This window comes from Astatotilapia calliptera, chromosome 1 (genome assembly GCF_964374335.1).
Source record: "Astatotilapia calliptera chromosome 1, fAstCal68.1, whole genome shotgun sequence".
Classification (NCBI taxonomy): domain Eukaryota; kingdom Metazoa; phylum Chordata; class Actinopteri; order Cichliformes; family Cichlidae; genus Astatotilapia; species Astatotilapia calliptera.
Window position 1 is genome coordinate 27,724,594 of NC_137422.1, and position 12,175 is coordinate 27,736,768.

Sequence of the window (12,175 nt, forward strand, 5' to 3'; positions counted from 1 at the left end):
ATTTTCTATAAACCCTAGAGAGGATTGTGTAGTAAAATCTCAATAAATATGCAATTTCTAAAATACTCATATACCTGTCTGGTGCCCACCACCATGCCATGTAGAAATTCACTTAAATCAATCTTTCTTAGCTTATTCTGATGCTCGGCTGTCTACGTGCTTAAATGCACATGTTGCTGTGTGTATAAAACAATCAAGGAACAGACACAAGATTAAGAATCAGGAATCAGACACAAGACAGATGTCAAAACTGGAAGCCTGGTTTTTAATTGATATTGCTCTACTGTAATAATCCTGAAAGGCATAGTCTGGAGTAACACATGTAATGTTTTAACCCATAGTAGTTTAAGTTACAGAATCATAGGTCTCTCTTTTTGCATTGAACAATATATACAATGTGAAATAAATACATTTACACGAATGGACATTATTGTTTGAGCACACTTGTATGATACACATCACAAAAATATACAGGTAATTGTTTGTCTTTTTTTTTTCTCATTTAATGATGTGAAGCACATCTAAAACCTACGGACATGTTTTTAAATAACACTACAGGGACGTCTTTCATCAACTCTTCTTCACCACTCAAGGGTCTTTTTGTTCTTCCCTTTCATCCAAATGTTCCCAAACGTTCTCCCTTTCTTAAATATATTCTTCATGTTTGCAAATTCAGGCTGCAGGGTAAGCTGCAGCACGGGTGGCGTTTGCACCTGGGGACTAAATACAACTAAATGATCATACACTGCAGAGTTGTAGATAAACACTGTTTATGTGCAATTTTCAGGGGCAGCCATGGAAAGTGGACAGACCTGCTTTGTTACTGTGGCTCAATAAGTCATCATTCTGTTCAAGCTAATCTACTGTTTACGTGAAGTGGTCGCAACTAATTGATCCATATTAGAGCAATAACTTGATGTCCAAAGTGAAAACAGCTCAAATGGTTTGTACCAGTGGCTCTGCAAAAACCCAGCTGCTCCTTCCTTCTCCTTGCCTTTCCTTGTTAACACTAATGACAGAATCATTCTAATAGATTATTTAGTATTTGGATCTATGACCCGACATGTGCAACACTTGCCTCATAATTGTACAGTCTTCAAAATATTGCTTTTTAACAAGAAGAAAAAATACAATTAAATCATATTGTGGCTATGAGCAGCAGATTACATCAAAACCTCTGGACAAAATACATAGTTTCCCTTCCAAAAATTTTTCCTGGTCAAATTTAGCATTCGTCATCTGAAATGACAGCAGTAAACAAAATAAAATGGCATCATTGTGAATCACGTTTAATATGAATGTCAAACGTGGTTACTAACCAGATTCAGCTTTGCATTAATCACTTGAACAGCTTTCTTAGTGAATTGTTTTAGGAGTACGCACAATTTTTGGGCAACTGACAAAGAAATAAACAGCAACAGAAAACAAGAGTAAGAAAAAGAGCACCTTTCTTCCATTTGTTGTATGTGGCATAATGTACAGTTGGTGGTAATGAATACCATCCTTTTTTCCAGGGGGACACTTTTCTATGTTACAGTCAAAATACATTTGTTGTTATGCAATTCGAAGCTTGACCATAAAAATATCGCGTATTCCTACTTGTGAAACCTTTTTTTCTGTATAATCATGTTTTTAAAAATGTGTTAAAACCTTTGTTGAACACTAGAATATTTGAAATCATGGTGTTTGCATCACAGCGTATGGATCCAGAAATTTATTTTAGCAGGTAGGGTAATCACATGTTATTTCAAGTTGGGGAAAATTTGAGTTTCAATATGAATTTTGCAAAACCTGGTGCCCCACAATGCAATGAATATATGGTAAAGAGCAGCAGCGAGTGCTAATTAAACATGTTTCTTAAAACATGTCTTTCCCATCAAGCCACACAGGTTTTTCACTGTCTATTGTAAAGCAAGATATTTTCCAGGAAACAGGGACGAAAAAAAAATTGGTTTAGTATTTTCTCTTTTTGACTGAAAACAGCAAAGATAATGACTTCGCTGAGCTGTATGGAAGGCAGTTATGTACAGCGAGTTTATCAAAAAAGAGTCACCTACAGTTCTGAATTACTCAAATGTCCTTTTCATTTCAGCTTTATTTAACCTAAAGATATACAATATACTGTTCAATCTACAGGAAAGTTACACAAATGATCCCTTTTTAAATACTTGTTAAGGTGTTTCTTCATTTAGATACTAAATATTTAATTATTTATGTATAGTTTGGTAAAGATGGATACTGTAATTTGATCCTGGTGGTCTAGTTAAATTTCTAGCAGAAGAGCCTTATATACGATTCGGTTCATTGTGAGAGAATCCGGTGCCCAGACCCCCGGCGGACTGATCCGACAGACAGATAGACAACATGGCCTCTACTCTACTCTGTGTTGTCTAAAGAAGAAGCACACAGCACAAGAACGGGAATCACCACAAGAAAAAGTACACAGCAACGCCATCAGAGGAGAAAAAAGTTCAAACATAAAAAAAAAGACCTAAAAGAAAAAGAGATGAACCAAAGAGAGATTTTTTTCCTTGATAGAAAAAACAGCAAACATGAAACACACAGGTTGAACTACATTTTTTTTCCATTTTTTTTTCATTTTGTGTCCAATAAAATGTCTTATGTTAGAATTATAATCTGTATAATTTACAATATACAATGTTTAAGAAGGCTGAGAAAATACCCCTTACTAATAATACTGATGGCTGATACTGAAAGTGTGATGTTAGAGATCAACTACTTTTAAACTGCAGCACTCCTCAGCTGTGACAAGTTGCCATTTTATATTAGATTACGCTGTCATGTAAAATACACATTTTGGCATCCTTACTTGGCTTTAGAAAGTGCATAAATATATATATATATATATTTAAAAAAAAATCCATCAACTTTTTACCTGTTAAAGCTGTGATAACTCAACCACACTGTATGCAGTTTTACTTAACCATAAAATTAGTGTCTCTTTGTAAGACAGCTGCCTGTCAGCTCAGCGTTTCCATTTTTTGTCTAAAATTCAGAAAGGGTCAGAATTTTTAACAAGCAACATTACCTATTCTTTTTTTTTTTTTTTTACAAATGATCAATATTAAATTATATAAATTACTGTTGTATTCAGCTGAGGTAATTAGCGTCCCATGATCAATTTATACAGAAGCTGATTTAAATGACATAATACGGTAATTGTTGTACGTAGGCTAAAAGCTTTCATAATTTCAACTCCTCAAAAAAAATCAAGTGTTTCAGGAAATGGGGTAGTGAGGTAACAGGACATTTTGATTTTGCTAGCACCATTGTACCCCTCAGCAAAGATTTAAATTTAGTCAAGGTACTCTCATGGTCCCCACACTCAGTCACATGTCCAAAAGAATTGCACCTCAAGCCACAAATGAGAGAAAATTGTGTACTATCTAAGTGTTTTTTTCACTACAAGAATTGTCCTGGTTCAATCAGATCAAATGTCAATGCAAAAAAAGCCTGGTCACATGAAAGGTGCGGACTTCAGAAGGTGATAATTGCAAATTGGATGCTGGATCTTTTTGTTTTTATTTGCTTGTATTACTTCTCCCAGTTGCAACCTTTACACAGCTTTTAAGTGAATAGATTCCTGGGTTGTATTTTTCTTCTTAACGGTCATGAAAGGAAATGCCCAGTGACTGTTATCTAATAGCTTATGGCAAGTTACACAGAGAGAAAGAGAAGCGACACATTCTCCTCCAAATCCTCATCCCCCTTTCTCCCGAATTTAAGACTGGCATGTAATGTTAATATTGCAGACTTAGTCCATATACACAAACCCCTCCTTGAAAACCACTATTGCTCAGAGTTTCTAAGATAAACGCTGATTTGTTAATACATTATTACTTGTTATATTTTTATATATATATATATGATAATTGCTGAAAGTGGTCAAGCTGATAGAAAAAAGGAAAGACATATTGATTGATTCAGTTTTAAGAAGACAATATTAATAACAAAAACAAAGCCATGTTATATGTCATATACAGGATGACAATTATTTACAACCCTAATATTGGTATCATCACTAAGATTATTTTCAAGGTAGAAATTAAGAAAAAAGATCGAGGAGTTTTAAAGCAACAATACGTATTCTTCAGTCAGTTTTGTCAGCACACCTTTCCTTCTGGTTTGAATTGCGCCGAGTGACTGCGGCTCCCCCTACACTCCCTGAATGAGTCACAAGAATATCTCTGTACTGACACAGGAGATGAGCTGGTAGTCGTGAACACAACGGGATGAGGAGGGTAATACAGAGGTGAGACTTTTGAGTTTTTGGAGTGTGGCTAATGAGCTTGGGTTGGACTACTAATGGCACGTTGATAGACTTAAATCCCTACTGACTGGTATGTGAAGAGCTGCAAATCAGGGCCACAAAACTGCTAAAAATTGTTCAAATACACGTCTGAACACAAGAGGTGTTTTTCATCGATTATACACTATACACAGAATGTGAACTCAGCCCACATTTGTTTGTTAGCCATGTATCTTTGACAATTTTATGAAGTTTCAATCAAATTGTATTCTGTTGTTAGCAACTAAGAAGTCATATGTATACTTTTAAACTCTGCAAATTAATCACACCTCATGTGGTTAGAATATATGAAACAATTTTTAGCTTTGCCAAGTGAACAGACATTGATATTATGGCAAGACAGGTTTGAGAGGCCAGGATGACCAGTCGTCAGCAAATACAGCAAACAGTAAAGTTGTACTTGAAGCGGGGGAGTCATGGGAAACCAGGAAATTGAATTTAGGGAGAACCAGAAAGAGTTTAAAGCAGTTGTTTCCAATGCTTTTCCGTAAAACCTTAAGCGCTGCTGGTTTTCATAATACCCAGAAAACAATTTAATAATTACAGGAAGAGAGAACCAGCAGTACTCTTGAGGCCCAGGACTGAAAACCACTGGCAGATCAAAACAGAAATGGTTTTGGGTTATGACAGTAAAGTTTGCTGGCATCCTCTGAATGGATGATTCCATTCTTTGGCAGGGCAAATCTCCTCTTCTTTTCTTTCTGTCCATTGATTCAAATTTCATTGTACATGTACTTCAACAATAAATGTCATTAACACCTCCTAAGTGTTCGTTTTTTGTCCACTCGTCTTCTTCTTGAACGCTAAAAAACTCTGAGGGAAACAGGAGGGGGAAAGGAGACACGAGTGCAGTCTTACAGTCTCTCAGAGCTAAAAAGAAGACTGTTCAGTGTCTTTTAAACGTGTCCTCATTTAAGCGTTTGTCATTAATAACATCCTAATTGTTATTAAATGCATAAGTGTTTGTCTTCGTCAGTGTTTGGAGTCACTGCGAGAACTGTTAAGTTACTCTTAGCAAATATCGTCTTCCATTGATAAATGGGAGTTACACAGTCTGTCACCGTCTTCCTCCAAAAAAGATCATCAAGTCAACACCCTTTTGTCAAAGACGTGGTGTTTCAAGTTCAGGTGAGAGGTCTGGATAGCGTCTATTTATAGGGAAATGTGTCAGCAGACAAACTTCCTATTTCTGTGTGTGTGTGTGAGAGTGTGTGTGTGCATGTATCTGTGAGAGTGCGCGTAGAAGAGCAAGAGGTCATTCAAAGTTGATGTTCAGAGTTCGAGTTGAAGCCCAGGTGGATCAGACTCTAGCTGTCCTTCCATCTAGTCCCTGTCCTCAGACCTTGGCTTCCAGCAGCTCCAAAAAGAGTTTGTGCATTGGGACTTTGCCATCCTGCTTGATGCTGTAGAAGTGTTGCACAGCCTTGGTGGAGGTCTGGCGGAGCAAGGGGAGGGTCATGAGCAGCTTGCCTGCCCGACGGGGATCCTCCTGGTGCTGGGAAGCCTCGTAGTCCTGCAGGGCCTCGTGAAGCACATCCTGGAGCTTCTGTACTGCATCCACATCTTCAATATGCATGGAGTCTGGAGTAAGAGGACAGACAATGTATGACTAAAAATTTGAAGTATTTTGTATAATAATATCCACATCTACTGAACTGTATTTCAACCAAAGTGGGAAATGTGACATAACTGTTTTGTTGCTGTTGATAAAAAAGAAATATTGCATGAAAAAGTGGACTTTTTAAAAGTAAGTCAAGCCTGCTAATGTGAAGCAGATCCTGCAAAACTCTCCCACAACTCTCTGAGATGTTTTCAGCAGTGTAGACTTGTATCCGTGCCACCATTGTCTGCTGTGAGTGAGGGGAGAGAAGTGCTAAAGATTAAACTAAACATCTACGCAGAAACAAAGTGAAAATATTCCTGAGCATCGCAGGTGCAGGCTGAAAATACTATCAATATAAATTCTATCGACTCATGATTTCCATGCCTACTGTAAAAAGTGCAGAAATACTTTGTGCATTTAGCAAAAACCTGATTTAGTGGCATTAAAGGAACAGTTACAAATGTAGCCCTATTCCTTAGTACTTTTAAACACACAAAGATTCAAAAAACAATCCAAAAACAGGGTTTATATATTCCCTTTATTCCCTCCCTTCAAAGTGCAAATCTGTGGGAGTGATGAATGGCCAGACAAAGAGACAAGTGGGTGGAGAAAAAAACAGACAGACTTGTAGAATGATCAAGAGATGAAGGAACACATGAGAGTTTGTGTGTGTCTGTGTGTGTAGGGGGTGATATGGTGGTGCAGGAGGGAGTTGAAGGAGTATGCGGTTGCACACATCTGTAATCTCTCTTTGAGCTGGCATGTAAGGTGTGTTTTAGCAGTGGCAGTAAAGCCCGATGATGTCCCTCAATAATAATGCTCCATATTGCCCCTAAGGGAGGCAAGGTCTTAATGTGAGCTGGCCTTTAGCTCCCAACCTCCGATCAATGTCTACGATCAATAGCTACATGCATGTTAAATAATAATCACAAGACAACTATTGATAGCTCGCTCCCCCACTCACCTACCAACAACACCACCCCCACACACACCTACAAAACATTTGATTTGCTTAGACATATGATTGGGTGTGTAAAGACACACACAGACATTGCAGGTGTGGACAGAAAGGATGACACAGTCTGATGCCTGCTCTCCATGTAAGCTCTGTCAGCTGCGTGGAGTTCTACATTAACACAGTATGATCTTTTGTAATGACCTTCTAAGTCCACTGTGTGCTATACACTTCACTTTTATATGTTTACTTTTTTACATCTGTAAAGTCAGTTATACAAGTGGTTAAACTACATGCATATACTCCTAAGCAGAAGCATTTTAGCTGTTTGGAGGTCTCGTGTTGTGTATGTGCTTTTGTTGCCTGCCATTGGTGGAAGCTTTTAGTGAAGGATATTGCAGTTCAACCAAATACTTCCCACTGGGTACTTGTTAAACACACTAGCTTTCCCAGGCACACATGCTCACATCATCCACGTGCACAGATGGGAATTGGAACAAGTATGAAATATATAAATTATATTGTTCAGAGAAATAAAATCAACATAAAATGTGCCTGCAAAGCCACATACACACAGATGTGCACACAATCGGACTAGCACAATCAAATACACTGAGCTGGATCTATCGAGTATAATGCATGCATCAGTATGCAGGACCAGACTGGTCAGTGGGTCGGATTCTGTGAGGATCAATAGAAAAATCAGCTTCTATTGGTCCTCAGATATTCTACTTGTGGTCCACTGGTCTGAGTCTTTTAGAAACTTTTCTCTGTGATGATATTTTCCTTAGTGGTTAACGGTATTGATGAGGCAGGGGAACGAAGTTTAAGGTTAAGTTGATATTTCTTTTTGTATATACAGAATATGACCATATATTTAACTTTTACTTATACAGTACCACTTTGTAAATATAGACTTATTCCATAAAGTCATTATGACATTAGTATTGACTGCTAATGCCATACAGAATGGAGGAGACCCCCCCCCCCCCAACCTTTTCTTCTTTTTTTTGAATTTGTAATGGGCTGTGCAGTGAATAGGCAGAAGCTAAACTGCAGTTTAATGAGTTTCACGTTGTTTTTGATTAGCATTGTGTGTTTAGTATTTAAGCTGGTAGACATGGCTTCTGCCTGTGCTGTGACCCGCAGTAAACTCACAAGTAAAACAGCAGACGTTAATGAGCACAAGTACATAAGGCTGTTAAAGCGAACATGTTAACATGGAACTCACAATTCACAGTCGCACATAAATGATTCACACACACACACACACACACACACACACACACACACACACACACACACACACACACACACACACACACACACAATCACATACCCCCACATGTGCCTCCTGTTTCCCATGGCTAGTTTAGCTTTCTTTACATGTGGGGCACGTTTGCTAACATTTCTTAAGGCTTGGCTTCATTAATGCACAATTAGCATCCTGTGAATTAATTAGTGTCAGTGCCCTTCAAAATGCTAATGCTAGCATTCTGTTGTCTTGAAGAGCATTTCGAGAGTCTGGGCAATGATACAAAGTTCTTATTTGGCTGTCAGCTATTTCAATTTCAATTAGTTAAAAGAATGACGATTTCAAATGTGAATTTTCTTAAGAGCGATGTTTGCTTTTGACAGAGTTTACTAACCTGACATTTCCATCATAATGAAGAGCATGCTGTAGCTGGCCGTTTACATGGCCAGTAAATTCACGTCATGCCAGTGTCGAAATGGAACATTAAGAAAACAAAAAGGCAATTACAAAAATAAACCAAAGGTATGTGTTGATAAAATCCTATGCAAACAATGAGCCTTTACATGTAGAGGAACAGTTCAAAATATTATAGCTGAATATAAAGCCCCGCGAAAGATGTTTTCTTGCACTTTGACGGTATTTTGTGATATATAATAGATGGGAGCATTAAATTAATATGGAAAATAAAGAATATCGCTGAATGAGCCATTGTGACTAATGTCAGCACCATTTCCTTTTGTAAAACAATGAAATATTATTACTATTAGATTTTCCTGTCCATGTACTGGATGTTTGCCAAATAATAATGATTCTTAACTCTGTTGTCCAGCTGAAATAACCAATAAATTTCCTTAACTTCCAGTAAGCAGTATTCAGAGAATAACTGAAACACATACATGGATGGACACAAATGCACACACACAAGCAGCGGCAAGAGATTGATTGTCACACAAAGCCCACAGGAACAACATGTCAATATTTTCTGCATGTGCAGAGCAGTATCTAAGTATGTGTGTAAGCAAACATTTTTCAATGGCACACACAAATGTTTCACTGAGTGCTAATAACCAGATGTATGTTTTTTGAAAGTTTAGGAACATTTATGGATGTAAATATGTGTATGCGTGCCTTTAGTGGCACAACCAGAACAAAAGGCCCCTCCCTCCTTATTCAAAGCTCTCTCGTTGCATTCTCCCATTTAAACACATTGTATTGACAGCTCCCCCCTTGTAATTAAAGAGTACTGAAGAGCTGGCCAGCTTCCAAGACAAAGTTCAAAAGACGGGTCATGGGAGGAAGAAGGCGTGTGTGTGCGAGAGAGTGCGTGTGTGTGCGCGTGTGTCAGTCAGCTGTCGATGCAGCTGGACACATCAGAGAGGGGGCCTTATCGACAGATTTTGGGTTCTAATGATTTCACCTTATTTAACAGGCATCTGAAGAGACGACTATGCTAATTGCAAAAAGGATTGGCACGTTGTGTTGTGGTGAGGTTCAACTAAAAAACACGTTTTTATTTTTGCACTAAGCATGTGTTTTTCTATGTATGCATACAGTATTTGACACACTTTTGACTAGTAGAGTATGTGTTAACATGGTTGCGTCACAGTTGTGTGTTTGTTTGAATGCAGAATACTGAAATCGGTCCTCTGATAGTTCAGCTCAAATGAGCCCCATGGGATTGGGAATCCTAGGATTAACTCTTCCACCAGTAAAACACAAATGTGGAGACAGACAAAAATATCAGCTGAGAGTGAACAAATTCCAACCTGAGTTAGCCAAAGCAATGGCCTTGAGAGTGACAAATTCCTCCTTCTCTAGTTTCATAGATTTATATTTCTTCACCAGCTGAAGGATGGCATTGTTCAGGTCCAGAAGTCCAGCTAATTTCGACTGGTCCTCGTCCATTATGTAGTCCTCAGCATACACCAACTACAAAGAGACAAAACAGAAGAACTGGATTTACTGGCATGTTCTTAAATGTCCACTTGAGAATGACTCCAAAAATAAGTCAGTCCCTTTGGATAGATTGCATTACGGTTTAGAGTTATGCATTACGAGAGGTGGCCACTTGAGCCCAAGAAACAAACAGGCTTACCTTGTCTTCAAAGGGCAGTGAACGGTAGACAACGCGTAGGATCAGGATTTCCATCCATGCACTCTGCAGGAGACTCATCTGGTCTGCCAGAGACAGCGTGGAAAAACCTGGTAAACATTGAGACAAAAAGAAAAGCAAGAGCATAGATTGTTAATTTAATTTTTCCACCCGAACAAACCAAAGAGTTAAGGAGTCTATCTTTCAGAAAGAAAATAAAATTCAGTAAATATAACCTTTGCGAAGAGGAAAATGCATCCTGTGTGTTTTTCTAACGTGGGTTTTGTTTTGGGATTTATTTATTTTTTAAAGCAGAACTAACTCAAAAGCAATAAAACAGCTGTGTTTAAAAGGTGTTTGAGCTAGTATTAGGTTCAAGACTCAGCTTCACTCCCTTCTTGGCCAACCTCAATCCATCCACTTGACTAGAGTTCTCCACCTCCTCTCCTCTTCCTCCTCTTCCTCTTATGCCCAGGGCTATTCTCTGGGGAAAGGCGGGCCTTATCTTTCCCTGCCACAACTTCCAAGGATCAATGCTGGCCATCGCTGTTACGCCGCTCAAATACACACACACTAACTGTTGCTATGGCCTCAAAACTCCTGCTTTCTTCGGTGTCAATCCATGTCTGCCTATTTGCCTATGTCTACGTATATCTGTCTGTCTCCTTTTTACCTATCAGTGTCTGTCTATGACTGTGAACCTCTTTTCACCTTTCTTTCATTCACTCATTTCTTTTCAGACAGTGAGTACACACACGATTCATATTTCTGCTTGATGCTTTTTGATTGCGATGTTTTTGCTTCCTCATGCCATATCTCTTGATTACACTCACTTCACTTGCGGTCCATCCCTCTTAGTCTTTCTCTTTCTGTCTGTCTCTTTAATGGAACACCTGCCTGCTCACACCTTTCTTCGCAGCTGTCCTCTCCTCACACACCTGTCCATTCACACCTGCCTGTCTGCCTGTGTGTGTGTGTTTGTGAGCGTGAGCCTTCATAGGCAAGGCAAAGACAGTTTGCCATGCAAGCACACCTGTCAGACCTCGCTGCAGCCCTCCACTGTGTGTTTGTGTATGTGTGTTGGAGTGAAGCATCATGCCAGGAGAAGCAGGCAGATGCGAAGGAAGCTATTTCTTCAGTAACATCTGCTGCGAAGAACCTCCTCTTGAGATGTTAGGTGCGCCAGAGTGTGTGTTGGTATTTTGCGCATGCATGTACATTAGGGGCTCTTATCTCACAGTTTGTTGATTGGTAATGGCAGGCGTCTCATTATGTCCAGGTTGCAGGCTATTGTTGTTTGTAATGCGCTCTAATTCATTCAATCTACAACTGTTAACATTTCTTAACACACACTTCATATCACATACACATAAACATGAACGCATAGAAACAAACTGGAAAGAATCCAAATGTGTATGATTGATACACACACACACACGTGCGTACACTCTTACGTGCACACTCACACACGGCACAGTGAAGGGAGCAGTATCACTGCCAACTGGCAGTGTCTTCTTCTACTTAATGAAATCATCAGAAGGGATTAGAGGTGAATTTCTTAAGGGGGGGTCTTCGTGCACACACACACACGCACACACACACCTTATTCACAGAGGCAGATGTCTTTAGGGGGTACTTAGGACTTCACCACTCATTGTGGGCTGGGGAAATATGCACTGGCATTGCTAAAATTAACACACATACACTTATTGAATCTGTTCAACCCTGGGGTCAAGTGAAGAGAAGGCGAGATGAGTGAGGGGTTAATATCATTTAATGGTGTCACTGGTTGTGGGTTTTAAATTGTCTTTGTGTGTGTTTTTGGTACTCAGGTGTTCAGGGCAGAACTAAGATTTCCATCAATTTGCGCACTTCCCTCTGGTGGCATCTGGTCCAGGACCAACAGGAGCACACAAGGCTCAAGAAGTGGGCACAAACAT

At 39.0% G+C, this 12,175-nt stretch overlaps 1 protein-coding gene across 7 annotated transcripts in view; it reads right to left on the reverse strand.

Annotated features, from left to right (window-relative positions):
* Positions 1 to 244: 244 nt before the first annotated feature.
* Positions 245 to 12,175, reverse strand: part of esrrga (estrogen-related receptor gamma a) — a 71,907-nt gene continuing 59,976 nt past the window's right edge. For all 7 annotated transcript variants that reach the window (XM_026171471.2, XM_026171454.2, XM_026171462.2 and 4 more), the window contains 3 exons: positions 10,239 to 10,345; positions 9,910 to 10,072; positions 245 to 5,911 (listed from right to left, as the gene is read on the reverse strand). In XM_026171471.2, coding sequence (XP_026027256.2) covers positions 5,667 to 5,911; positions 9,910 to 10,072; positions 10,239 to 10,345 — 515 coding nt within the window. In that variant the 3' untranslated portion in view covers positions 245 to 5,666. The remainder of the gene's footprint in view (positions 5,912 to 9,909; positions 10,073 to 10,238; positions 10,346 to 12,175) is intronic.